This window comes from Andrena cerasifolii, chromosome 16, assembly GCF_050908995.1.
Source record: "Andrena cerasifolii isolate SP2316 chromosome 16, iyAndCera1_principal, whole genome shotgun sequence".
NCBI classification, from domain to species: Eukaryota; Metazoa; Arthropoda; class Insecta; order Hymenoptera; family Andrenidae; genus Andrena; species Andrena cerasifolii.
Genome location: NC_135133.1, coordinates 10667238 through 10694049, shown reverse-complemented (window position 1 = coordinate 10694049; position 26812 = coordinate 10667238). Strand labels below are relative to the sequence as shown.

General features: G+C 47.9%; 2 protein-coding genes across 3 annotated transcripts in view; both read left to right on the top strand.

Moving 5' to 3' along the window:
- Positions 1-21301, top strand: part of LOC143377571 (uncharacterized) — a 137841-nt gene extending 116540 nt beyond the window's left edge. The window contains exons 4-5 of the mRNA XM_076828999.1: positions 3554-3668; positions 14457-21301. Coding sequence (XP_076685114.1) covers positions 3554-3668; positions 14457-14583 — 242 coding nt within the window. The 3' untranslated portion in view covers positions 14584-21301. The remainder of the gene's footprint in view (positions 1-3553; positions 3669-14456) is intronic.
- Positions 1-26812, top strand: part of Rpl30 (ribosomal protein L30) — a 191866-nt gene that overhangs the window by 105958 nt on the left and 59096 nt on the right. The gene's annotated exons all lie outside the window — the stretch shown is intronic.

The window sequence follows — 26812 nt, the reverse complement described above, 5'->3', positions numbered from 1 at the left end:
CAGATGCGAGGCGGCCTCGAGCGGCGGGGGCGTTTGCTACACGCGAGATCGTGTTTAGAGGGTGGAGTTTTGTTTGCGCGTTAATTAATCGACGCGCGAGGAAGAGGAGAGAGAGCGTACCGTTCGCGTTCTAAGCACGATTCTATCTGTTCGGTATCCCATTTTTCGTCCTCCGAGGAGAAGGCTTCTCCGCAGAGAGGACCGGAGGGGGGACTGGGATCTTTTAAGAAAAGCAAGCATGGGTCCATCCAGCAGCGGAGGAGCGATTGATATCTGAGCGTGCTGCTGCCACGTGAGCTCCCCAAGCACGGCGTCTAATTAACTCCGTGACTGGCTGACCCCACGTGACCCTGGGCTCGTTGCATGCCTGGATGGCGCCTGTGTGCTTGCACATGCACGCGTCCATCTACGTGCACACGTGTTGCATCGGCTCGCACACCTAACGGGCCGCTATTCCGTCGTAGATAGAGACATCATCGTGCCACCGTGCCGCTCTACACGTTAACCTTATACGGTCCTCGGTCCTCGGCCCGCGGAGGTGGAGCGGACCCCTCTTCCTCTGCGACGCTCCTCTTCTCCGCTGCACGAACAGGCTGATGCACGAACTCGGAGCTGGACGTGGACGTGTACAGGGCACAGAGGGCCCCGAGAAATGCGTGTAAACCGATCGTCTGCTCGATCCTTAACCGTCTGTCACCATTAACCAGGCAAAATCGTGAATTTTTTCGTTATCGTGGCCGATTAAACGCGACGGACACGATCGACGACGCGAGCAGATCGCGCCGCCTCGATTCCGCACACCCTCCAGCGGATGTTCTGACGCGGTATAGAGAGAGGAGAGAGACGGACCGCGCGCACGATGCCCTCGGTGTTTCGTTAATTAAAATGAACGAACGAACCAACTGGTTAATTTTATGCGAGTGGCGAATCGGGCCGGCGTGCATGGCTTTCCCATTACCGCGCCCACCTCTCCCCCTGCCCCCGATGTCGATTGGTCATTGGTGTCACAGACGATCATGCTCCACTCTTCTGCTACCGTCATCGGTGAATATCCCCACGGAATTTCATCGCATTATCGTCCCTCCTATATTCCGCGCGCTCTCAAAACGCCCGGCAGCCACCCACCGGTGTTTAAAACAGCGTCGCTCCCGAGTAAATATAATATAAAGTAGATGCACACTCTTAGGAGTTTATCGCGCGAATTGCTCGGAAGGGCCGAGACGTCGGGACCCTGATTCGTTCCGCTTAAGCCGAGGAAAACTCGCCTAAAGCGGCATTTAATGTGCCCAGATACAGTGATACACTGTTTATTGCCAGCGGCTCTCGGGAATCTTGAGCAGCCGAGCCTGGGAGCGTGCCGTTTCACCTAGCCTTTACTGCCACCCTCCTCCGATCGCCCGTGTAATGGCGAATAAATCTTAATGAACGTGAAAAAAACGAAACAACGCAGCGGTTCGGCCTCCATGGAAATAAACTGAAACTCGGAAGAAACACGGCCCCGGGAAAAAAGTGGCCGGCGCTGCGCGTGAAATTCGCGTGGAGCTCGGGGAATGTTTGCCGAGTCTCGGGAGCGGCGCGGCGCGTAGCTCTCGTATTTTCCGGGGGGAATAAAAAATTTTGTTAGCCGCTAGACCGAGCGATTTCAAAATTCCGATCGGTCGCGGTGGGCGGTGGAGGGCGAGCGGTTGAGAGGGAGGGAACAGGGCGGATACAGCGTGGAAAACAGGGTGTGGCGCGTGAGAGCTGGCTCACCTGAAACAACACAACGTTTTCAGATCGCTGATCCCATAAGCGTCCACGTTTGATCCCTCTGTTGTTTTGCGAACGCGTCCGCCAGCCTCCCGGTTAATTCGCGAAAGGCTATGGCTGCATTCTTCGAGTCGAGGGGAAAAGCAGCGTTACGCCTCCTTCCAACGCTACCTGCCCGCTTTCTTCCCGCGGAAATACAAAAGTTAGCAGCCTCCACCTTCGAAACTACAAAGAGACTCAGAGGACCGGCCGGTTATTCTTCTCGATCGCTCCTTTCGGCTGGTGGTTGAAGAGAATTTTCCATCGGGAAAGGGGGAGCCAGGAAAAAATGCGACGTGGGGCGAGACACGCCAAGTCATGCAGAATAGCAGAGATATATCGTGGCGTAATATGCAAAGCGGATCGGATGTGCCCGGCGGGGGGGCGAAAGCGGGAGCCAAGGGGTGATTAGCGGGACAAAAGCTGGCGCCGCTACAAGTGGAACCAAATTGGTAGAAAATTGATAATCAACCGCCAATATCAACCTCCATTGGGAACCGTGGGTCGTGTCGGTGCTCGAGAACAGGGCAGAGGATTACGTATGTTAGCAACCACGGGTTTTAAAGACGCTTGCAAAGCGCGTGGCGCGTTGCTGTTTCGTTTTCAGAGGGTCTGTACCCCTGCGCCCCCGGCGGTAGGCAGCGTAGCGACGGCCAGCGACTCGATGGTCGCGTAGCTATTACGTAGGGGTAATCGTCGAATGCGAGAGTGTTTACAAAATTGGCCTGCGAGCCGAGGCCGCGCTGATACACAATAGCGACCTTGTTCCTCAACGACTTTGCCACGGGAAGGGCGCGTTCAGGTAAGAAAACTGATAAGCGGCAGTCGACCCGCAACCGCGGAACCGGGTACATATTTTTGCCGCACAATCTGTTCTATCGCTAATCGTATATAAAGCGTAACTAGAAATCAGGCGAGACCGAGTAGGTATATGTACCTATATACCTACGGCGCGTGACCGCGTGTCTCTCGAATGCTAAGACACTTGCATGTGAGCTATTCCACGTCAAAACAAAGTATACTAAATTTCAACGGCCTATGTCAAATAGTTTTCGAAATATTTAATGTTAAAGTTTCGAAAATTCAAACAAAATCGGCTGTCGCGTCATCACTTAAACCGTAATATCTCGGTCATTTTTGAAGATAATGCAACCGTCTTGGGTTCATTTTAAAGCTGAAGGAATGCTTTCTCAAAGCGCATAAAGAATATTTTGTTTATTCTGAATAACCTTAACAGTAATCGATGTCAAAGTTTTAAATCGCGATTTGATGTCGTTCCCACCCACGGTCCGGCTTGAAAAAAATACCATCCGATTCGTTAAGTCTTCGACTAATAAATGCTTTTTTTAAAAAAAGTGGATAAATTTTGGGAACAGTTAATAAGAAAATAAAACTTACGATAGTGCACACCACTTGGAAATGCACGGATCCCATGGTCATTCCGCACGCACGCGTTTTCAAAACAATAGCCTATGGGTTAAAAGAAATTTCTCTTTCAGTATTTTCGGTATTCTCGAGAAAAATAGTAGGAATATCTGTTACCTACTATTGCTAATCTTTTATATGGTGAGCAGATATTCCAACTAGTTTTCTCGAGAATACCGAAAACATTGAAAGAAAAATTTCTTTTAACCCTGTATTTTTCACGTGGAATAGCTCATGTACATATGTATTTTAATTTGTGATTAATATGGATTAACGTGTAACGAGCGGTGAAGAGAAGTGAAACGAAATTTGTGGTGGAATTTACGTTGTGTTTTTGGAGGCTGCCTCGACCGGGACACTAAGAAGCTGTTGAATAATCGACGAGGAGGAGCGAGAGGAGAAAGAGAATGCCGAAGAAGAGGGATCAAACGAGTGGAGCGTGAAAAAAGTATTCGGTGAGTAGTCAAACCAACGGCCACCCTACTGTGAATGGAACACGTGTACGGTGTCACGACTATCGAGAAAGTTCATCGTTACAAAGATCGCGGCTTGAAAGAGTTTCCTAGAATGTGAGCTATCTCCGGTGCCGCGGTGGCGAGTGTGTAATCGAAGGAATCGTAGAACACTTTTCTCATGCAAATACGCCCGATGCGGGCCCCGGGGAAGGGACAATGAACTTTTTCTTTGGTCTGCTTAAAACTTCGAACTTAGGTCCTTTTAAATTTAAATGATTTCCCCACTCGCGCGACGCTCCGCTCCTCTGCAAGCGTCGCGTCGGTGTCGCGAGCACGGTGATAAAAAAGTGCCAAAGAACGCGCACCAAGCGGCGGATAATTTCAGAGAAATTCCGCTTCAGAGGGAAAGATGAATAAACGAAATTCGATCCGGCCGAAACGGGAATTTTCAAACATTTTCCCGTCACACGCCAGTTATTCCCTTTGGAAATTTTACAGCGGTCGTAAAAGAGCGCGTGCACTCGCCCCGGTAATCATTAAAACGAATAAAATTTTCACCCCGCGCGTAATAATAAGCGGACGCACGAATATACCGTTATAATTACGAGACCGCGACCTGGAATCATCGTAGTAATATTAAATATATATATATATATATATATATATATATATATATATATATATATCAGAAATTACACATTTCGCCGCTCGCGACGATCCAATGACCAGAAAAATATTTCCCTATAACGCGGCCGTGGTTCGGCGCACCTGGACACGGTCCCATTTGAAATTCGGATTATTATAATTACGGCGTGCGATTAAAAACGAGAGATGGCAAAGGGGCAGGGGGGCGGGGGGAGGGAGGATGCGTAAGCTCCGGTGTTGTTGGACGATATAATTATAAAGAGTTACATGGTAGGTTGCGTCTACGAGGGGAGCTCGTTAAATCGAAAATTTCATGCGCATTAAATTAAGAATGGCTGTAATGCATTATAAAAAAAAAGCATCGTGATGCATTAAAAAAATAAGAGCGAATAGAGGAACTCGAATCACCCTGTACAAACGTTTGTAGAGCAAAGCGTTCTTTCGTCTTTGCCGCGAGGTTCACAGAAGATTTCGGTACTGATACTGGTATTAAAACGGGATTCTTTTTAATGGCGCGGCAAGCGCGTTAATATACGACGCTCACGTGGAATCGCGTTATCGCGGAAAATGTAGAGAAAGAGAGAGAGAGATTGGGGGGGGGGGAGCTGAATAGGAAAGAAAAGGTTTCCGCGTCCACGCGGCCGGCACCGCGCAGTGGGAACAAGAGTGACAAGGTAGAAGAGAAGAGTTATTAAAATGTAAATATGAATCGACAATCTGTAACCCACCGCGCCGCGTTAAGCACGTGCGCGCTGCCGTGTAGATAAACGTGTCTCGAATATTCGCGAAAGCGCGATCACCGTTCGCAAATGGGCTCCACGAAAAAAACTTATTCCCAGCGAACTTTTTATCGCAATCCAAACTTTCCCCTTCCAACGGTGCACGCTCGGCCCCCGTTTCTGTCTCGTTTCGGACACACCGAGCGGACAGTGTTGATGAAATTGATACCGTAAACGGCGCAAACAGTGCCACAAATCACCCGGGGGCTTTGGTGTGTCTTCGGGCGGTGTGTTATAAAGAATTCGACGTATCAACTGCGACGATTCAACCCAGTCGATTAATCGTTCCCATTTTCAGGGAACCGAGGGATTACCAGGATAAACAGATTCGACGGCGGTTGCCAAAACCCCGGGAATATTCGTCGAATCTGCTGGAAGTAAAAATCCTTGAGCGTGTTCTGCTTCTGTTTTTTACGGTGCCCCGGCCATAAATTTATATCCCCCTGTTCCCGCTGCTTTCTCCCGAGCTCTCCTCTTCGTCGACTGGCTTTACAGATTTATGGACTTATAGATTCTTTCTCCTCCATCCTTCCGACCCCAGGATTCCGCGGGTGGTGGAAGCTCGCACTGACTTAGCAGCCAACCTCGAATCCTTCTTCCCTCTGGTCACATTCCCCCCGCCCGCGAATTATGCGACGGATAAGAAAAGGAGTGCTTCCACTTGGCCTAGATACGTACCTATGTCTCGAACGTTCCTTCGTGCTCCTTGCTACTGGCGACAGACTACGCCTCCATCTGTTTCGATCGTAATTTTATCGTCGCAGGATACCGAGTACTTATGCGGGCATTAAATCTCAAGGAGGTGGAGACTTTGTAGCTTCCCTGCTCTTCCTACGTGACGATAATTGCCTCTATTAGAAGAGGCCACTTCCCCCGAAGGAAGCGGATCACGATTCGTGGGAGTTGGGACCAGATGAGAACCGTTTCTCTCGGGGGCGAACATCGTGTACTTCGGCGTGCAATTATATCTCATAGGATCGCGTCTCGGCGGAAGCATCGAAAACGAAATCCCACGGGATGACAGTAACCACAGGCGGTTCCTTTCCATGGCCGGTGGAATCTCATTCTTCGTCCCCTTTTGCCAGCAGCATCCCTCGCTGCTGCTAAGGGTTCCTCTCTCTCTCTCTCTCCTTCCCTGCTTCTTCCTTTCTCTGTTTCTCTGCTGATTGCTCTCTCGCGCTCCGCGGCGCACTGGCGCGGCGGCCGCGATAGCTCATAAATATTCAATGGCCACGCGGCCAAGATAAACTAATTAAAACTTAGATCTCGGTAGTCACTTTAGATTTTTACTTACACAAGAAGCATTTCAGCGCGGCTGCCCGGCTGGAAAAAAAGTCTACACGGAGCCGCGAATCCGATTCGACTCTTCGCGGCGACGAGCACGCCAGAAAGAGGGGTAAGAAGGGCAAGGGACCGCTTCCAGGCAAAAGGACGCGCAAAGAAAGCTTTACTCTGTACTTCTCATTAAGGAAACCACGCTTTCTTTTCTCCCCGCGTCTCTTTCTTTCTTTCTTTCTTTCTGGTAGTCTTCCGTCCTGGAAGGGCCGGGCGCGCGTCCCCCTTCGCGGTGATCCTCTTCCTTTTTCCCTCGGAATTCAAACCTTAACGAGTAGCTTGAAAGAACTCGTGGCCCGCGAGCGACGATAATGTTTGTTGTCTCCTCGTAAGGTTTAGTTGCGCAGGCAAGAATACAGGCTGTCTGCAAACACGCGACAGGAGCGCACAGACTATCGAGGGAGATCCATCGAGCTGCCCTCGATAGTTGCTTCTCTTTGTCCAATGCAAAAGAGGCGGGCGCTCGTCTCGTGCTCCCGTCACGGTAGTCACTTGCAATATCGACGGCGATCGATACGAGATCCGTGAATAATCGTCCGATCCATTATCGCGCGTCGGATTCTTTAGCCGCTGCGTCGCTAACAAAATGATTTATTAACGACCCGGTCGGGAGTGCGGTCTCGCGTCTCCTTCGTTTTGTCATCCTCTGTCTAGCCGAGAGTTTCTTTCCTCGCGTGGCGATACCTGCGCGAAACGGAAGTCTGGGACTCGTGGATGATTGGCTTTAAAGACTTCTTGGTTGGCGTGGTCGGGACGGGCGAGTCCATCAGCCAGTGGTAACGATCCCCAAAGACGCGGGCAGAGATCGGTCGATCCCTCGTTAGAAATTCCGCGCAATCATATTCGAGCAAATAATTCGTTAGGCCCTCGTTCCGCGGCCTGTTCGTTAGTATAATTAAAATAAATTCAAATGACTTTCTTGTCCCCCCCCCCAGTCTCGCCCGGGTTCCTCGTTCTTCCGGCCCGTGCTCCCCCCCCTCGTCTTTCCAACTCCTTGTCCTTCTTAAATCCGTTGATTAGTGCAAAAATCCGCTTACAAATTAAGCGAAGCCGACGTGGAGGCACCAAACTCCCTCGGGGATGCCGGCGAAAGACGGAGGAACCTCGCGCCCCCTCGGGAGGGACGGAGGAATGGGACAGGAGGCAAAAGAAAGCTGGAAGAAGGGTGAGCACTTTAATATCTTAAGTAAACCTGGCTCGGGATAAGGAGGATGAAAAAATAAGTCCCGCCAGACGGCAGTTGCGAGAGGAAAGTGGGCTGCCACGCGAAAACATGCGCGACGAATTAAAATACGGGGTCGAGGGAGGAGAGGTCGACACTGCGATGGAATTCGCGATCGGAAAATATTTTTTAATTCAATCCGTGAATACTTATTCCTCGAGAAATGAAACGCGTCAGCCGCATCGATACAAAAGAATTTAATCGCGCGGAGCGATCAGAATCGACCGAAGCACCTTTGCGCGATCGAAGTGTTTGCCAGAGCTACTTGCATCGTTGGATCGGCTCGCTTATTAGCCCTTCCCCCTAATCCCCTTCCGAGTTGGCAAAAATAATTCGAGAACGCGGCGGAACGTGTCGAAATTCGACAGTTCAGCCCCCTTAAGAGGGCATCGTTAGGGTTGTTCCGATTCTCGTGACTCATCCGCGTAGGACTCGATATATCGGCGAGCTCGCACATGCGCCCGATTTCACCATAAAACGTGCACGCTCCGTAATCTCTCTGTCTCTCTCTCTCGCTTATAGAGTGTGTGTGTGTGTGTGTGTTTGAATGTGGGCGGGGTAGGTTGCCATTTGCAATGCAAACGATAACACAGCGTATCGCACGAAAACGCGCGCACAGACACAGAGGTGCTGGGCAAACGGACGGGGAGCACCAGAGAGGAAAGAGCACGAAAGGATCGACGAAAGGAGAATCGTCGTTTCGCAGAGATTTCGTGCAGGCGACCGCCTCTCCTTTTCGCTCCCTCCGCCAGATAATTTTGATTGCTCGATCGAATCGCATCGATAAAATTCTTTGCGTAGCGCATCGCAAAATCATTGTGTAGGAGGAATAATAATCACTGGTTTAATAGCAAGGTGTGTATATATATACACACCTACAAAACCGCGTATGAGAAGTTTGTAAATACCAATATATTGAATGAGGTAAGTGAAGAATGGAGAAAAAGTATAAATTCGGATGTTCGCGCTTGCGACTCGTAACGATCTCTGCGGCAAGCGGCGCGTCGCCCGGTCACTTTTCAGAAAAGTGGTAACGCACGGCTACGTCGACGTCATTTCGGTCGCTGGCAAAATAATGTCACGCTACGCATTTTCGGTCTGCTTTGACCTTGACGCGCGCGCCCGCGTTATTATTGGACTTCGCGGCCCTACAATTGTTGTTTCGCGGTCATGAAACTCTGAAAATTTCCGTGGCCAGAGATCTACCCAAGATCCAGCCGAAGCTTTATGATCTAGAGATCGAAGAGCGACGCGATGCATCGTTTTTGTGCCATGGTAGCTAGCGTAAAATTGAGCGCAACGAAATCGCTTTGGATCGGGAAGAGTGAAGTGGGAATAGGGGGTCGCTGCGAGAACTTCGTGGCTCATCGATCAGCGGAACGAGGTAGGAGCTTTTTTTCTGGCACGTAGCGCATTTCATTTACGCCGGGGACCAGAGCGTTCGCGATATCGAGCTCGCGATCTCCGAGAAGTCGGCACTCGGCAGGCCACGCGAAGAGGGAACACCGTCTACGGGGCTGCTTACGCAACTAAAAGGGGGCGCGATATACAGAGAGGGGGGTGGCAGGCGGCAGCGAAGTGGCAGCAACGCTGGGGGCCACCGAATGCCGTTCCATGGCACGCGGAACACGGAATATCCGTTTTAGAAATGAGCTTACTTTAAGGCCGTCCAACGACCCGCCTTCCTGCAGGATCCCTCCGCGCGATGGAGATCGGTAATTAATCATTTAGGAAGCTGCCCTGGCCTCTCTCTCTCTCTCCCTCTCGCCCTCTACCGAGCGGCAGGGGGTGAGCGGGGGTGAGCGGGGGTGAGCCGCTGCTCGGAGGCAGGGGTTAAACGGAATAAAAGGCAAGCTCGTGTGTGCACGACCGACACGACCGAGGAAACGCCAAATGGCCAGCGTGGACTGAGATTGGCTTCGACCACGAACGCCGGCGTTCCGGCTTACGTAGAACTGGGGCTTCCTTTACATACGTACCACCTACCGACCACTGGCGTAGAACTGGAACCCACCCTGGTCTCGGCACCTTTTCTCCCTTCGAGAAAACTGTCCACCCGGTTCCACGCTTTCGACTAGGAACCACGAGCCGCCCGAAGCCCCCTACGCGTAGGAGAAAATCTGACCGACAAGTCGCAAGCTGGAGGAGGCGACGTCGAGAACGCTCCTACCGAACAGCGCGTTGCCATCTAGCGAAATGATGCGCAATGTTAATGGAACGTTGAATCTGCGTTGAAGGAAAAGAAGGGTGGAAACGGTCCTACGACATTGCACCCTCTCGTGCGTAGGACGAAAGTACGTTCTCACTAACTACCCAGCAGGAGTGTAGGTACGTAAACCGTGTATCCTACGTATGTTCCAGTCGTTATCGCAATCTCGACCCCGTTTGATATAACAGTCACTGTGACGACTATCGTCTTCCGACACGCGAGGCCGTTGCAGGGTTTTACACACCCTGCACGGACCTCTATGAAATTGTTACAATAGGCGGAGTAACTAACGGCGACGGCGATAACGGCGATCTAACGACCATCGCTGGATATCGCCCCGGCTATATGGAACGCTGGCAGAAAGGACAAAGGTCTTTTTCTCCTTATACTTTTTCCTTCTTTCCGTTGTTCACGTGTCGGCCACGGTACGTATTTATAAAGCGAAACCATGAAATTCTTTAATTTGCGATCCGCGGCGCCGATTCGCGCCGCTCGGAAAACAAGACGGGATATTTCCTCGTCGGCCGCGAGCCATCGACGCGAAAAGATGCGCCATCGTGCGCCGGTTGGGTAATTAAATTTAATTAAAAGCACAATGGAAAAGCAGCGAGATAATTAAGCGCGAGTTCTTTGTAAATTATCGTCCCCGCACGCATAAAGCGTACGACGTTTACGAGAATTATAATTTCGCGGTGGATACGCCAAGTTATTTATCGGCCCCATAATTCGTGGCCATTGCCGGCGGCCAGGTCGAAAATTCGAAATTCCCAGTTCCTCCCTTGGGACTGAACGTCGGGCAGATAAAATTGCGACAGTCAAGTGCGCGGCTAGCCGTCAATTAGTCGCAAGATGGATACAATTAGCCGGGAAAGAATCGGAGGGTCCGGAGAGTGGACCAAGACGGAGGCAACGAGACAACAGGGGTCGGACCTCCCGAGTCCTGACAGGATCCATAAACGCGGCCCCGATCCAGGACGGTTAGAAGGTGCTAACGAGCGTTCCTTCGAATCCGAGCAATGTCCCAAGGGCTGCCATTACCGTTGCCTTTGCTGTCCCCGCCATTATCTGCTCTGCTACCACCCTCGCAGTCGCCTCCAACCACCCCCTTAGAATCACGGCCCTCCTCGTTAACCTCGAAACGATCCTTCCGACGGTTTCTCCCTCTAACCTTCCCTCTCCTCGCCGCGTCCGCGTAAATACATACGGTGGGGATACACGCGCTCGGCCATTTCTTTTGGGAAGCCGCCGATCGCAAGGAAGATCGATGTCTCCGCCGGAAAATTCCACCGTTGGTGGTATTCCTCGCTGTTTTCGGAGCTTCGCCGCGTAACGATTCGAATTGGAAACACAGCGAAGCTTCGATTGAAATTCGGTCCGGACAGGTCTGGCTCGAAGGCAGAGCGTATCCACCTATCTCTTAAGTATGTTTTTACAAATAGCAACGGAGAGTATTCCAGCGAGTGGACTCCGATCGAGTTTCCCGCGCTGCAAAAACAAGCCCGCTCGTGTTTTCGCGCAATGATCAGTCCACCGTGAATCCGAACCGCCGCGCGTACCTTCTGTTTTTGCGCGTAGAGAAACAACAGTTTGCCCGTTCTACCGCATAACCGGAGCTAGGGCGCATTATTTCGCCCGGCCGTGGAAAAATACCCTGCACGGTCGGGCACCAAAACCACAACAGGGCGGCGATCTCGTTGAATCCACCACGAAGACGGCTGTTCGAAATCCTCCTCGGCCGTCTAATTAAGCCGTCATTAAGAGCGAATCCAGGAACAAATGAGATTCTAAACGCACCGCAAGGGTGACTACGTTTCACACCGATAACTCTAAAAATAAAAGGCGCTCTCCAGGAAACGCGGACGAGACGTTTCTCATTACGCTCATTGTATGTCTCGCGTTAGTTCTAGCCAGTCTAATTGCCGCTACCGTGCGCCGATTACGTTCGCCGATAACGGGCTTTGATTATAACTGTTAATCGCGGCCCGCCACGATTACACTAAGATTATAACTAATTATTGACTTAAACAGACGGGATAGCCCCGTGGGTTCCCTCGACGCGTTCCCCCGCACAATACATCGAATTTCTCACGCGGATGCGTAGCACGCACCGTGAACCGCACCGTTTCGCGTTCAATTAATCTGCCAAGTACGTTGAACCGTTTTTTTCCCCCCCTCCATTCTGAATGCGAGTCCTGTCGCGGTATCTAGCGACGCGAGAGCCGCGCCAGTTGAACGTGTCCCTTTTCGCAGAGCCGATTCCTCGGGGCACGCCCTTGGAGCTCGATCGAAGGGGGGCAGCTACGCCTAAGAGGAAGCTGCATCGCGGAAGCGGCTGCGACTCCGCGAGAAGAGACACGGAATGAAGGAGAATGAGAGGAAGAAGGAGGAGGATGGAGAAGGAGTCTGGAACTAGAACGGGAGCGGAAGCAGCGTCGTAAATCACCGGTAGTACGGAATAACTGGCAAAAGCGCGATAAATCAGGGATCCCGGGGCAACCGAATTAGGAAATTGCCTGCTTAAAAACCGCAATGACGTTAATCCCGGCGTGGCAGGAGCGCGCGAGCGCACGGGCGCAGGGCAATCCGGGGAATAAAAGTGATCTGGCCAAGGAGCGGTTCCGTATCGCGGCGCTGGGTGGAATAATGCGGAATAAAATCAACGTAACTCAATCGCGGTTGTCTTTCGAGATCAGCCTCCCCGTCTTCGGCCGCTGATAAATCTTCGATACCGACTACCTGTGTACGTACCGAACAAGGCCGTCCTTTTCTAATTCCACGTCGACCCCGTCGATGCCAAGTCGAGCCAAGGAAGCGATAAAGCTTCGCGTCCAGAAAATCTTTTCCACAAATTTATCACCGCTCGACTTCTCTGGCGTTCGGGGCGCGCCCCGAATTCACCCTTTCCGCTCCGCCTCTCTGATCGGTACGCCCGTGAAAACGCGGCCGGAAATATCGCCGCGAGGATGAATCTTGTCGCGTGTCGAAAACACTCGCTTGCGTATTTGCTGTATAACTGTACGTATAGGGAACACCGGGGCTGGTAGGCCAGTTCTTCAGCTTTTGATTTTTAATAAATTATGTGGACGAAATATTAAACCGGTTAGTATATTTCATGGGGCATACAATTGGCTAGCTGATTAAATTATTAAAGTTCACTCAATGTGACAACTATTAAGGCGTTTTAATGTCTTTCTAACATGGGGTAGATTGAGTATAGGTACAATCAGTTAAGAAAATATTATTAGTAACTTATATCAGTGGTAATAAAATTTTTTCAACCGAAACATAAATTATAACGTATTTATAACATAGTTTCCGAATAACAAAATAACAATTTGAACCCTATTGGCGTTATTAGTCGACCAGCACCGACCGATCATTTTCACTTCAATAATCTATATAACCCCCAATTATTTACGTATAAACAAAAACACTAATAGTCCCTTAACATTTATTCTATTGTAACTACATAGAGCGTGAGAAAAAAATATTTACTCACGCAGTCAATTTTTCGACAAACGCTGATAACTGTTAAAAAAAACGCGCGACCGCGGGGTCGGACATAGATGCACGGCATAGTAGAAGTGACTTCTTTCTGTTGGATTACTACAGTTATTAAAAGGCAAAAATTATTCAACATTCAGGGAAACCTGAATATAGTAAAAGATAATGATACGTCTGTGGAGCGTCTTTTTCTTTCAATATCTGGCAACGGTGATAGAACAGTCCGTTGTTAGAGAAGAGCTCACTTCTGTTCGGTATACCGTCGTAGAAAGACATTCTTTCCTAGTCGTTAAATAAAACTAAAAGGCTCGTTTATTTAATAACTACAGTGAGTGTTTCCGCGGTAGAACATACGTCGGTGCAAAGTTGTTAACAATTAGTCAACCAGCCCCGGTCTCCCCTACCGTACGCGAGTGCAGTAAATGAAGCATTACGGCCGCCAGGTAAAGGGCCTGGCAGATTTTCGGCCCTTGACAATGGACCGGAGAATTGCCGTGCGAGTGCACGCTACGGTCGCGGCCTGTCTGACTTCCCTCCTGGAATATGGAATGGCCCGCTAATGAGTTTTGCCCCGCGGCGGGGAGGGCCTAAATACACATAACGCAAGCGATCCATGAGAGAATGCATCGCGAACGGGTGGGCATAAGCATAAGCGATCGACGCCGATATTATACGACGACAATCGATTACGACGCAACAGAGGATCGCGACGTAAATAGGAGATCACGAATCGTGACCGGGACAAACGTACGAGCGGACGGACGGCCGAACGACGGCTGACGTGCACCAATGGGCAGACGTTCCGCCCCGGCGCATTAATCGAGTTATTAATTATGTAGTCTCATGCTAATTGTGCCTGTAATCTGCCCGCGATGCCATAAAATATCTGCGCGATTTACGTTCCGGCGGGCTGCGATTTCGGCTCAAATGATCCGTGATCGTTTCCACCTGTTCCGGCGACCGCGCTCGCGCCGCGCGTTATTGTGCTTCTTGCGCTGCAACATCCGTCACGCGGTTCGTACTTCCGCTGTGCTGTATTAATGGCGCCTCTGGATATCCTGCCGCCGTATAACTTTGCTCGTTCTTTGTTTCAGGAACGGTGGAACCGTCAGGGAGGATCGGAGAGCCGGAGCGCAGCGCAGCGTACCATGCCGATACTCCCGTCGATGGAATCCTCTGTCGTTGAACGCACGCGGTGCTCCTAATCGAAGCCGAGCATAAACTTTTAGCGCTCCCATAAATCTTTTATCGTCTTTCCGCGAACGTTGGAGAACCTAGTGAACCTAGCGCGCCTTGATAAACCGTATCTACAATGTGGAAAGGACCAACACGACCGGGCTCGACATCAAAGAAAGTTCGCCCTCTTTAAGAATCCTCGGCAAATGGGCACCTGTCGTGTAACCAAGGTGCACGCGGCTAACTATAGGAGTAAGTGTACGTTTAGCGTTGTGGGGTGTAACGGGGTGCGTGCAAGAAGCCGCGCTACGGTTATTACACGCGTCACGCGGCACACCACGGTCACGCACCCTCCGCAGGGGGAGAGGCCTTATCATCACCCTTTATCTTGTCAACCGAACGGCCAGTCCCATTACGCCACTTACGGGGCACCGACTCGAGCACACCTTCTTCTAGAAAAGAGGACGGAACCAGCTTAAACACAGCTCTGACCGGAACCTGCACGCGAACCAAGATGTTACCGACAAGAACGACACCACCTGCGATCCACCGCGTAGATAAACCGGCAACCCACTTCGATCGTTGCGGCTCTCTTTCGCGCAGACTCATGCCCGCTAATTAACAATCAATCGGTCAATTCGGAATACATATTCGATGCCAGACGTGTTAATTGCGGTAGATTTAACCGATAACTCGCGGTTTACGTGGGTAGATACCCTTTTACAGGCTCCGGTTGATCACTGCTCGTGTAATATCCAATGTTTCTTTGCAGTTACGTCCAATTTGCCCCCATAATTTACCCTCTACTTCATTAAGCTTTCAATCGACGCCAGTGTCTCAAGTTATGCTAACATGAGTTATGCTCAAGTTACGTCTGCCCTTGTTCCCGTTTAATCGTTGTTTACTAATTGTAGCATGTTACAATATTCATCGCCGATCCCGCATGCATACCTATACGCATATAAAATGACACTTCTCGGTCTATAAGACTCGAGGCGAATCTGAGAACGTCAGTTCTATTTTTCATGACACTGTACACCAGCAGAACGGGGAATCCCAAAAGACGTATAAATCCCACGAACCACCGGAACTTTCGGGAAGGAAAAATAATTCGGCCACATGGATAGCCCCTGAGCGTTCCTCTAAAGCCAAAGGAAACATAGAAAAAAGGGGAGGAAGTGGCTGTAGCAAACGACCCCGCGGGTGACTCGATCCAGACGGGTGGAAATTTCTCGTGCGGAGAAAAGAAGATGGTCGATCCATATAGAGGAGAGCGTAGAAGTGGACCCGGGATATAGGTTGGCCGATATAGTACATACCGTGCCAAAAGCGCTCCGTCTTGAGGAGGCGGAACGAAGAGAAGAACCGCCGCCGTTATCAGCCCGGCCCACGATTGGCCGAGCTCAGACGGAGCTTTCGGAGCGGCCAATGGCGCCCTGGTCTCCGCTTTTCAAGGATTCTCCCCCGAAATCCTGGGTGTGGGCGAACCTAGGAGCCCGTGCGGTGCACGCTGCCTTTTCCCAGCTAGCGCTATACCTACACATACGTCAAGGCCGCTGCCCACTGGTCAACAGGGTTCGGCGAGGCTTCCACCAGAGACCCCCCCATTTCCCTTCGTTCCGCTTCTTTTTCTCTCTGCCACTCGACCACCCGATTCTTCTATCCGGACCGTCTTTCTTCCGCCCCGTCCTCCTCCCTCCAGGAAGCTGATTCCTACAATGGCCCCGTCTTTTTACTCGCTTTTCCCCGGGAATATCCCGAGAATTCTGTGTACAGTGGTCGCCGGCCTTTCTATATACCCCTGGCTCACGTACGCGACCGCCACTACGGAGGAACGTGTGCGTCAACCCTGCCGTACACGCCGGGCTTTATGATGGTTCGCGTATTTATTACGCTCGCGAGCCCCTACCTGTTCGTTAATGCACTCGATAGTGGAAAGAACGCGGTCGAGCATGCCAATCGCTTTATTAAAATTAGAAGATTAGTCCCTCTGCCGCGGTCGCCAGAACTATTTCTCTACTCGAAGGGAGAATTATGACGAAGCTGCCAGTGACACCGCGAAGCCGGAGACGGTGTAAGAGCGCCTCTAAGAACCCTGGTCTCCGTCAGCCGCTCGCTGCTCCGACGAGTGTATGGGATTTTATTATACAGGCGTAAAAACGCCAACTGTTCCGGACAGAGTGTCCGACACAGGCTGTCCACCTTGTAACTTCGTTTCTTGCACTCGTAAAGCAACCCCCCGACGACGCGTCTTTGCCTCGCGCTGGAGATTAATTTGGACGGGCGCGCCGAGCAGCGACGTTGGAAATTGCTTTCGAAAGAAGCAACGGCGGGTTCTTCTGGAACGGGGACGAGGTACGCGGGCGAGACGCGCGGTAAGGTGAACGATAGACGAGTGTCGTAAATAATCGGCAAGTAGAGGGAGCCGATTCGCGGGAAGGGAGGAGGGTCGCGAGCTATTGATAACATTATCATAAAAGCGGCGTTAAATGGTCGTCCGCGAGGTTACGCAGCGGCGGTGGTGGCAAAACGGCTCTATAAATGCGTTTACTTTGAGCCATAAAAGCGGAGAGTGCCTCGGTCGACGCCGTTAACGTGCGCCCGCACACGATCGCCGATGGTGTACGTACGGTAACGGTGCGAGCGTTTGCCGGCGCAACATCCACGGAAGAAACGGGACGTCGAAGCACCAGCGCTTTACGGTAAAAGCCCTCTTTGAGGGATCCGTTTATTGGTTGCTAAACATCGATATATTGCTTTCGGGGTTGCGCAAAGAGGCACGCTGTCCTCCGCATATCCACCGATTCAACTATACGCCCCGCTCTCTCCCTCTTTCCCTGTTCGCCCGCTCGCGTGCGCACACGACGCGCGTATAATACATACTTACGGTCCTATAGCGGTCCCTGAGCTTTTGAAAGCACCGCCGGGAGGACGCGGGCCGCCGTGACGCGAATAAATATTTTCGATACCGAACGGCCGGCGAATTCCGAAGATTTTCGCGGGTCTAGAAGTAATGACAAAGAGAAGGCAGCGCGGTCTGCGGGAGATAAGATTCGTAAAATACCTACCCTCTTTCGCCCAAGTAAATCCAACGCAATCGAGCCCTGTTGCGGGCCAAACACGATTTTATCCCTGGTTTTAGCGAGATGCGGCATTCGGGTCTCGTCTGCGGTGACGTCGATACGCGTCACGCGGACTCTCGCAAGCACAGGCACGGTAATATGAGCGAGAGGGTGGCCGACAGGACGCGTCGACGTTTGATCGATTCCACGGGATAAAAAGCGGAATCAGCGAAGGATCAACGAGCATCACGCCTGAAAAACGTGTCCCTTCGCCAAAGACGATCCCTGTGTCACCGACTTACATTTATCCTCATCGCTGAGGAATATTTTATCCACCTCGCGTGTCGCCTTGGAAACGTTCCACGCGTGCACGTATCGTGAGTAGTATGGAAACGAGTGAAGAAATCCGCCGTATCTGTCGCGTCATTTATCGAGCGCTTAAAACATTTTATCGAAAAAGTCGTTACGCTAACGACCAGAAAATTTCCATGAAATTGCTTATTAAATCGCTAAGTTTTTCGCGATGATTTAACAGGACCGTGGCCATTTGTCTCCGTGGATTTAGTCGCCTCCGTTAATAAAGCAACCCTGTTAGACTCCACCGTCGAGTTAGAAACTTTCGCCATAATTCCCTTTCCTCCAGAAATCTTCATGGTGTCCTTTCGCCGGGTCTCTTGTCACCGTCGTGTACCGCCACTGCCGTTCGACGGATCTTACGGATTGATTCTCGCGCGGTTTCTGGGCGCAACTGGACGTACTTTCAACGCGATGGCAACCGCGGAAAGGTTGATTGCGGCTGGATAGGGGGAGAAGAACGGTTTGGCGGAAAATACGCGATCGATTCTGAATGGAAACGGTGGAGCTGGACGACGGGCGTGCAGCCGTCACGCCGAAAGACACGGCGTCGGCTAGGGTAGTAATAATAATAGCCGAAATATTCCGCGGTATGTTGTCGGACGTGTGTGCGTGGGTGCGAGCAGGAATCTCGTGGGAAGTCGGCTGTGGCAACATGTGGTTCGACGAGCGCAATCTGCCACTGACATTTCGAATTAAACTCGCCGAGGACTACCCTAACCGGCAACTTTCCAGGAGTAGGCAGGAAAAATCGTCGGCCCTCCACCCCCCGTCATCGAGCGATCGCGCCGATGAAACAGCTTTGTTTGCTTGCCGCCACGCACGGGAGTATTTAAATGGATGGAATTACAGCACCAGCCAAGGAGCACCGGCCGCAAAAACCGGGAAAGGGTTCTTACGGCCGTAGCTCTCCGCCTCCTCGGCTAAGCCGATATGCATTCATTATAATAAGAAATGGAAGGCGCCGAGTGAAAAGTTTCAGCGCGCCCTGGGCTTATCAACTTCCTCTGAATTTTCTATTATTTAAGAGAACTCTCGTTCCATCTTCTGCGCCCCCAACCTCGGATCCGTCCCTCTTCTTCCCCGATTCATCCCCCTCCGCGGCCATTCGCGACGCTTCCTCCGAACCGCACCGCCAACTTAGCTTAACTTTCTTCTTTCGACGCGGTGCAAAAGCTAAGGTGCGCGGCATTTCAACTTCCCCCGAATGCCCATTAGCATATTTATTTGTCGTTGAACGCAGGCCTTAAACGCGTTTCACCCGTAAAACTGACGATCTCCCTTCCAGCTGTACGCTGTATATCGGCTCCAAGCCGCGAAGAGTAACGTGCCACGGATACCGAACGACCGATAATGTCCGACATTGTATTTAAATGAAGAGAGAAAGAGAACAGAAACGTCGAGCTGCGAAACAATCGATGGAGATTGAATAAACCGCCAAGCACCGTGAGGGGGCAGGGGGGATCTGTTTGCGTTGCGGCGAAGTTAATTGAAAAGTTGCATGCACGCGCGTACGAGGTGCCTTCGGATACTTGTTACAGCAGATGCTCCCCATCTGAGAAAGCCATCCCACCCGAGAGAATTTTAATTGTCTCGCGAGCAATCGCCTCCTTTCGATCTGCGCCACGTGCTTTGGAGCAGCTTGTACGGCACTTTCAAAAGTAAATCATGCATTCGCAGGCATGCTATTTCATAACGCGATCCTCGATGCGTGCCGCAGCTTGCTGATACGATCGCGCAATAAAAAATAGTTGCTATTTTTTACTCGCACCTCATGGCGACAGGGTATAAACTAAACGTAAGGTCGCGCGCTACCGGAGGCGGAGCATAGCATAAATATCATAAATGACGCATAAAAGCGTTTCGCATGTAGGCCACGGAGGGAATACGGACTTACGAGCGACGGAATTTTCTTATCGCGAGCGAGCGGCCTTTCGCAAAATATCTGAAAACGCCCAATTCGTACGAGGTAGGTAAGTTCGCGTTCCGATCTTTTTTTTTTGAGACTGTGCAGGTTTGTGGAGAACCTCGACAGAAGGGTCTATCTTTGGTTCTTCGGGGTGAAAACACCCCTTAAAGCTTAATGTGTGATTCCCTACTTTCCAGTATATCTTGTAGACTATAGTAGGGTAGACGTACCGTTTTTGGCCATGTGCTTAATTATCTCATTTTTTAAATGGCTTGCTGATCATTATTATGTGGAGAATTTCACATCGTAAATATTTTGTTTAGTATACCGCCAGAAATATAAGGTTACATTTATTGCTTACACGGAAAAATATTATATTTTTTAAGAAGTGGCCACAAATGGTGCATCCACCCTAGATATATAAAAATTATTGCAATGAAAACTTAACGGCTTTTCATGGCCTGTAAAACTGTGTAATAAAAATTTTTAAATGTAATTTAAAGAGTAAAATGCTCCCCACCACAAGTTTTAAACAATTCGATTACACAGTTTTATACAGCATACAAATCCATTCAATTTTCTTTGCAACAGTATTTTTTATATCTACTATAGTTTTCGAGATATACTAGAAAATAGGAAAATGCTCGTTAACCTTTAGGGGGTGTTTTCACCCTGATGAATCGAAAATGGGCACAAACGAAAAATTGCCTGATACTTCTATCGAGCTCCTGCAGAAACCTGCGTAGTTTTAAACAAATCGGAATGCCCGGGTGGCCGAACTTCCCTCAGTTTATAAAAAACTGCCCCAATTCCTTAACACTTCCTTCAACGCGTCAGACTTAATTATAAACTCGATGTTCTTTGTCGTCACTACGGAGCATTACATTAATAACTATGTTGGACCCTCTTATCGACCTATCGCGAAACGGAGAAAAGAAAAACAGTTCTCATAGTAGGAACATGGTCAAACAGGTAGCGTATCGAGTCAGTCAATGCATAATGCATGCGCTTGGAGATTAGAAGCAAGACCTGAAACCACGAGGTTTCGTAGTGGCAGCTTTATATCTACGAGGATACGATCTCCTCAAAGTCCTGACCGGCCCTTTACTTCCCTTCGGCCGGGCGACTGGGGTGAGATTCACTGTTCTGGAAGAAAAGCGACTAAGCTAGCTTCCTTACGAACATGACAACGTATTTTATTGCTTCTCTCGCCTGACTTCCATAATAGAAGCGCTGTTTTAAATATTGCGCACGGTTTAGCGAAACGTAAGTCACTTCGAATCTTCGAGCGGACTTGATCTATAGATCGTGCGTGAATGTTCGGGCGAACGATCGGTAAACTGCGCGTAACGCGTCGTCGAATGGATCGTGCAGGAACTCTTATAAGATATTTCTTATAAAATACTCTTATAAATGAATAAACAATTTTCTTGCTGAATATGTTTGCGTATATTTGCTTCTCCCAGTTATATTATTCGGTGCATAGTTTACTGGGTTCTGTAACCCGTAAACTAATTGTAAGGCATGCGCTATTACAGTTATATTTGAAAATATAAATCCTTAGTGATCTTTAATAATATTTTTTCGTCATACTTTGTACACAGGTAAATAAATAGTTATTAACGGTTTTCAAAGGCGATCGTTACTTTCCTAATTCTCCAATGCGATAAAATATCATACCGTCAAGGACCCAGTTGCTGATCACTTAAGAGTAACTACCGCAGGTTTTTAAACAAGGTAAAGGGATATTTGCTATTTCAGTAAATTTATGTTTTATCTTTAATTTGGTATTTAAAAAAGTGCACACATAATAATAATTATTTTATAATTTAACTTTGAAAGTGAAAAATGCAAAGGGGGCAGTTTCTGATCACCTTCACACGTTTTACTATGAGCTATCAAATTTTACTTATAAATTTCAGAATACTTCATAATTATTTAGTAATTTGCTAGAATAAATTTGTATCATAATAAGCTCATTATTTGGTTTATTTTCCTAAACTGATCAGGAACTGGGTCCTTGACGGTATAATGGGATTGAACTGCTCCGAATGGAACCAGAAATTCTCTCCAAGTTAACAGGAACACAGAATGACGGTGGAGGTATGCAAGTGAAGTTTGTGTGGGAGGGAGAGAGAAAGAGAGAGACGAAGGTAGTACGTGCGACGAGGATGGAGATAGATGGCGTGCCACTAACTTTGGTTATGCGAGCCTGATACTTTTCAGCTCCTGGTAGCAGGAGTGCATAATGCAAGGAGGTGGCGATTAGAGCGAGAGAGTATGCTGTTTAGAAAAGGACAGAGATATTAAGAACAAGCAGGTTCCTTTAGTTCGCAGGAATCGCCACTAGGTGGCTATAACAGATCGAGGTCGATAAATTAACTAACTGTTTAAAATGATTGTTCGGGCAATAAATAATTCTTTTTTAAATACGGTTAAATTCCGTTAAATACAACTGCAAACCCCAACGCAAAAGGGGAGAACTATATAGTGAGTTATCAAGATAGTTAGATTAATTTATGTATCTTTAAAATTGCACCTCGAACCGTAGTTTTGGTAAAACTTTTAGCGATGACATGTATATTTATTTCGTGTACGGTTGATTATTCGTTAACAATTTTTTAATATCTTAAATCTGTGATCAATTTTAACGAACAGCTGTGTTCTTATCAACGCGAAGTATAAGAGAAATCTATCTTATGGACTTCGAGCACGTGATCTGAAATAGTACCGACATCGGGTAAAAGAGTCGTTTTGTTGCACACTGTGATTGGGAACAGAAACGCTGAGAACTGTATTCACCGCAATTACAAAAGCACAGAAACAGACGAGGTATGGGATAGGCCTATCACCTTATGGATGTACGTGTCGCCAGCCAAACTGTATACCTCTATACCTCGTCTGTGACAAAAGTATAAAATAAAAGTTAAAATTAAAGTTATTAAAAATATAAATAAAATATGACACAGATAATGAATCATACAGCTTTCGTACGGATACAATTCTATAAGCATGCGGTCGTATGCAAAAAACTCCCCGCTTCGTCCCGGTGGCTTCACTTCAAAAAATACGAAAGCGTTTTAAACGTGCTCATTTTGCTATTTTTTAATGAAATTAGAAGCTTTTATCATAAGTGCAAATCATGATTATCATCAATTTATTCACTTCTGTAAACTACGTGTTCCTTACCGTTTTCGGTAAAGATTTGGGTAAACCCATCGAAATCTTTGTGCATTTTTTTAATAAAAATTACTATGACTATGCTACAATTATTTAAAAATTCACTCTTCTCGTTTGTAACAGATACATTAATACTTCAACTTAATTAAACAAAATTCTTTCCTTATATTTATTTATGTGAGTTTTTTTGTACGGCTTCTTTAAATGTAAAGGCACCGTAATAGGGACATCGTATGTGCAGTTTGCCGTTTGCACTCCGTCGGATGGAAGCTGAAATTCAGCTGAGTGAACAGGAATGCAGAACATTGGTGGAGGTAGCTAGGGTGAACGCTGTGAGCGAGAGAGAAAGATCGTGCGTGCGACAAGGATAGAGATAGGCGGCGTGCCACTAACTTTGGTTATGCGAGCCTGATACTTTTCAGCTCCTGGTAGCAGGAGCGCACGATCCGAGGAGGTGGCGATTGAAAAGAGAGAGAATGCTATTTAGAAAGAGACAGACACACTCTGAACAAGAAGTTTACTTTAGTTATGTGTGCCACTGACAGATGGCTCTGGCGTTCTGTTTATTTAATCTAAGCAACTTTTTAAATCGTCCTTAAGGGGGTAGACACGTCACGTGACCTGGCCGATTCGGCAGGTCGGTATTACAGCATTTTTTCCTGCACAGAAATGGTAATACCGATAGATCGACGATTACCCGGTGAACGCGAGAGAGAGCTGTTTGCTATTTCTGTATTCTATTCTGAATAAGGAAAGAAATTCTTAGCTGTTCCGTTATACTTATAAAAATTTAAATGGAAAGTTGGCTGGTACTGTAAACGTAGAAAATCCATTGTACATTTCAATTACTTGAAATGTGCTTATGCTACAATATTCTACGTTAGCGGTATTTCTGAATAATAATACAGATTGTTTCAAGTTTCTTTCATTTTATTTGCATAAAAGGCCTTTACAGTGTTACAATAAAGTATAAGGTATATAAAGTCACTATTTTCTTGTGATTACTATCAAGGTTTCCATCATTCCGTCAAAATATTCCGAAGTTAAAACCTGTAAGAAGAAAAATATTTTTAGTAACTTGACTCGTCTATTATTGAAAATGGGAGAAACGTTACAACATTTTGTCACGTATGAAAATATATTAGTAAAGGGAATAATTTTATTGTGCAACATGTTGGTTGAAATTAGTCGTTTTAGATTTTATGTTTCCGGTAAGATTTAATATTAATTCCTACCACTCGTAGCACTGTAATCTTATTTTAGAATCAGTCGGTAACGTTGGGTGCGACACGAGAAGCGGCCAATTCAGCAACTACCTACTCTGAAATCTGTTGAAATGCTGTGCGTGTGTGCGTGCTTGTATATGTGTGACATGTTTAGAGTTTAGAGTGTGCCAATGCGATGTAACTAATCTCACATACTGTAACTAGAGCGATTATTAATCGTGTATATTTCTGCTTTACAGGTAAGGAATTTTTACATAGAAGACGTTAAACCGGCTGCATTTTCGACTGGGTTCATTGATATGAAATTTGCACAAGATACTGCTTCAGCCGAACCCAGACCTAACCCAGACCTTTTCTTTTTTTTACGTGGAGAAATCCCTAACGGATACCCCTAACCCTCCCCTAACCCAGACCTTTTTTTTTTTTTTCGTGGAGAAATCCCTAACGGATACCCCTAACCCTCCCCTAACCCAGACCTAACCCAGTTACACTTGTAACATTTCATTGTATTGCATTTCACTTATTTGAATAAATTGCAGTTAAGTGGTAAAAGAGTTTTTTTATTTAACGAGCACTACTTACTCCTTCCTATTCCAAATCACATATAAAAGATATGCTAAAAAGAACACCTAAAAAGATCCTTCCACGCAGAGTGGTTTTAAAAATCTTCGCATTAAAGCACTACTTTAAATATGCCATTCAATACTCTCAAACTCTATCGACTTTCGTTCAAGGCTTCTACTTCTCTTCAGAGACATTATTTTGCGCTACCTCTTTCCACGTCATGTTATCCTGTTACGAAGCCTGATTTTAGAGATATCTGAAAATTTTCGCCAGATTTTGGCCCAGGTATCAGGAGAACATGAAGCGAAAAGAGGTATTCTGAATTTCAGCTGCGAAGGCATCCTCGATTCTCTCTCCGAAGACGTTACTTAGTGCCACCTCTTTCGACATCATGTTCTCCTGTTACAAAGCCCAATTTTGTGCATTCTGAAAACTTTTGCCAGATTTTGGCCCAGGTATCAGGAGAACATGAAGCGAAAAGAGGTATTCTGAATTTCAGCTTCGAAGGCATCCTCGATTCTCTCTCCGAAGACGTTGCTTAGTGCCACCTCTTTCGACGGCATGTTCTCCTGTTACAAAGCCCAATTTTGTGCATTCTGAAAATTTTTGCCAGATTTTGGCCCAGGTATCAGGAGAACATGAAGCGAAAGGAGGTATTCTGAATTTCAGCTTCGAAGGCATCCTCGATTCTCTCTCCGGAGACATTACTTAGCGCCACCTCCTTCGACATCATGTTCTCTTGTTACAAAGCCCAATTTTGTGCATTCTGAAAATTTTTGCCAGATTTTGGCCCAGGTATCAGGAGAACATGAAGCGAAAGGAGGTATTCTGAATTTCAGCTGCGAAGGCATCCTCGATTCTCTCTCCGGAGACATTACTTAGTGCCACCTCCTTCGACATCATGTTCTCTTGTTACAAAGCCCAATTTTGTGCATTCTGAAAATTTTTGCCAGATTTTGGCCCAGGTATCAGGAGAACATGAAGCGAAAGGAGGAATTCTGAATTTCAGCTGCGAAGGCATCCTCGATTCTCTCTCCGGAGACATTACTTAGTGCCACCTCTTTCGACATCATGTTCTCCTGTTACAAAGCCCAGTTTTGTGCATTCTGAAAATTTTTGCCAGATTTTGGCCCAGGTATCAGGAGAACATGAAGCGAAAGGAGGTATTCTGAATTTCAGCTGCGAAGGCATCCTCGATTCTCTCTCCGGAGACATTACTTAGTGCCACCTCCTTCGACATCATGTTCTCCTATTACAAAGCCCAATTTTGTGCATTCTGAAAATTTTTGCCAGATTTAGGCCCAGGTATCAGGAGAACATGAAGCGAAAGGAGGTATTCTGAATTTCAGCTGCGAAGGCATCCTCGATTCTCTCTCCGGAGACATTACTTTGTGCCATCTCTTTCGACAGCATGTTCTCCTGTTACAAAGCCCAGTTTTGTGCATTCTGAAAATTTTTGCCAGATTTTGGCCCAGGTATCAGGAGAACATGAAGCGAAAGGAGGTACTCTGAATTTCAGCTGCGAAGGCATCCTCGATTCTCTCTCCGGAGACATTACTTAGTGCCACCTCCTTCGACATCATGTTCTCCTGTTACAAAGCCCAATTTTGTGCATTCTGAAAATTTTTGCCAGATTTTGGCCCAGGTATCAGGAGAACATGAAGCGAAAGGAGGTATTCTGAATTTCAGCTGCGAAGGCATCCTCGATTCTCTCTCCGGAGACATTACTTTGTGCCATCTCTTTCGACAGCATGTTCTCCTGTTACAAAGCCCAGTTTTGTGCATTCTGAAAATTTTTGCCAGATTTTGGCCCAGGTATCAGGAGAACATGAAGCGAAAAGAGGTATTCTGAATTTCAGCTTCGAAGGCATCCTCGATTCTCTCTCCGAAGACGTTGCTTAGTGCCACCTCTTTCGACGGCATGTTCTCCTGTTACAAAGCCCAATTTTGTGCATTCTGAAAATTTTTGCCAGATTTTG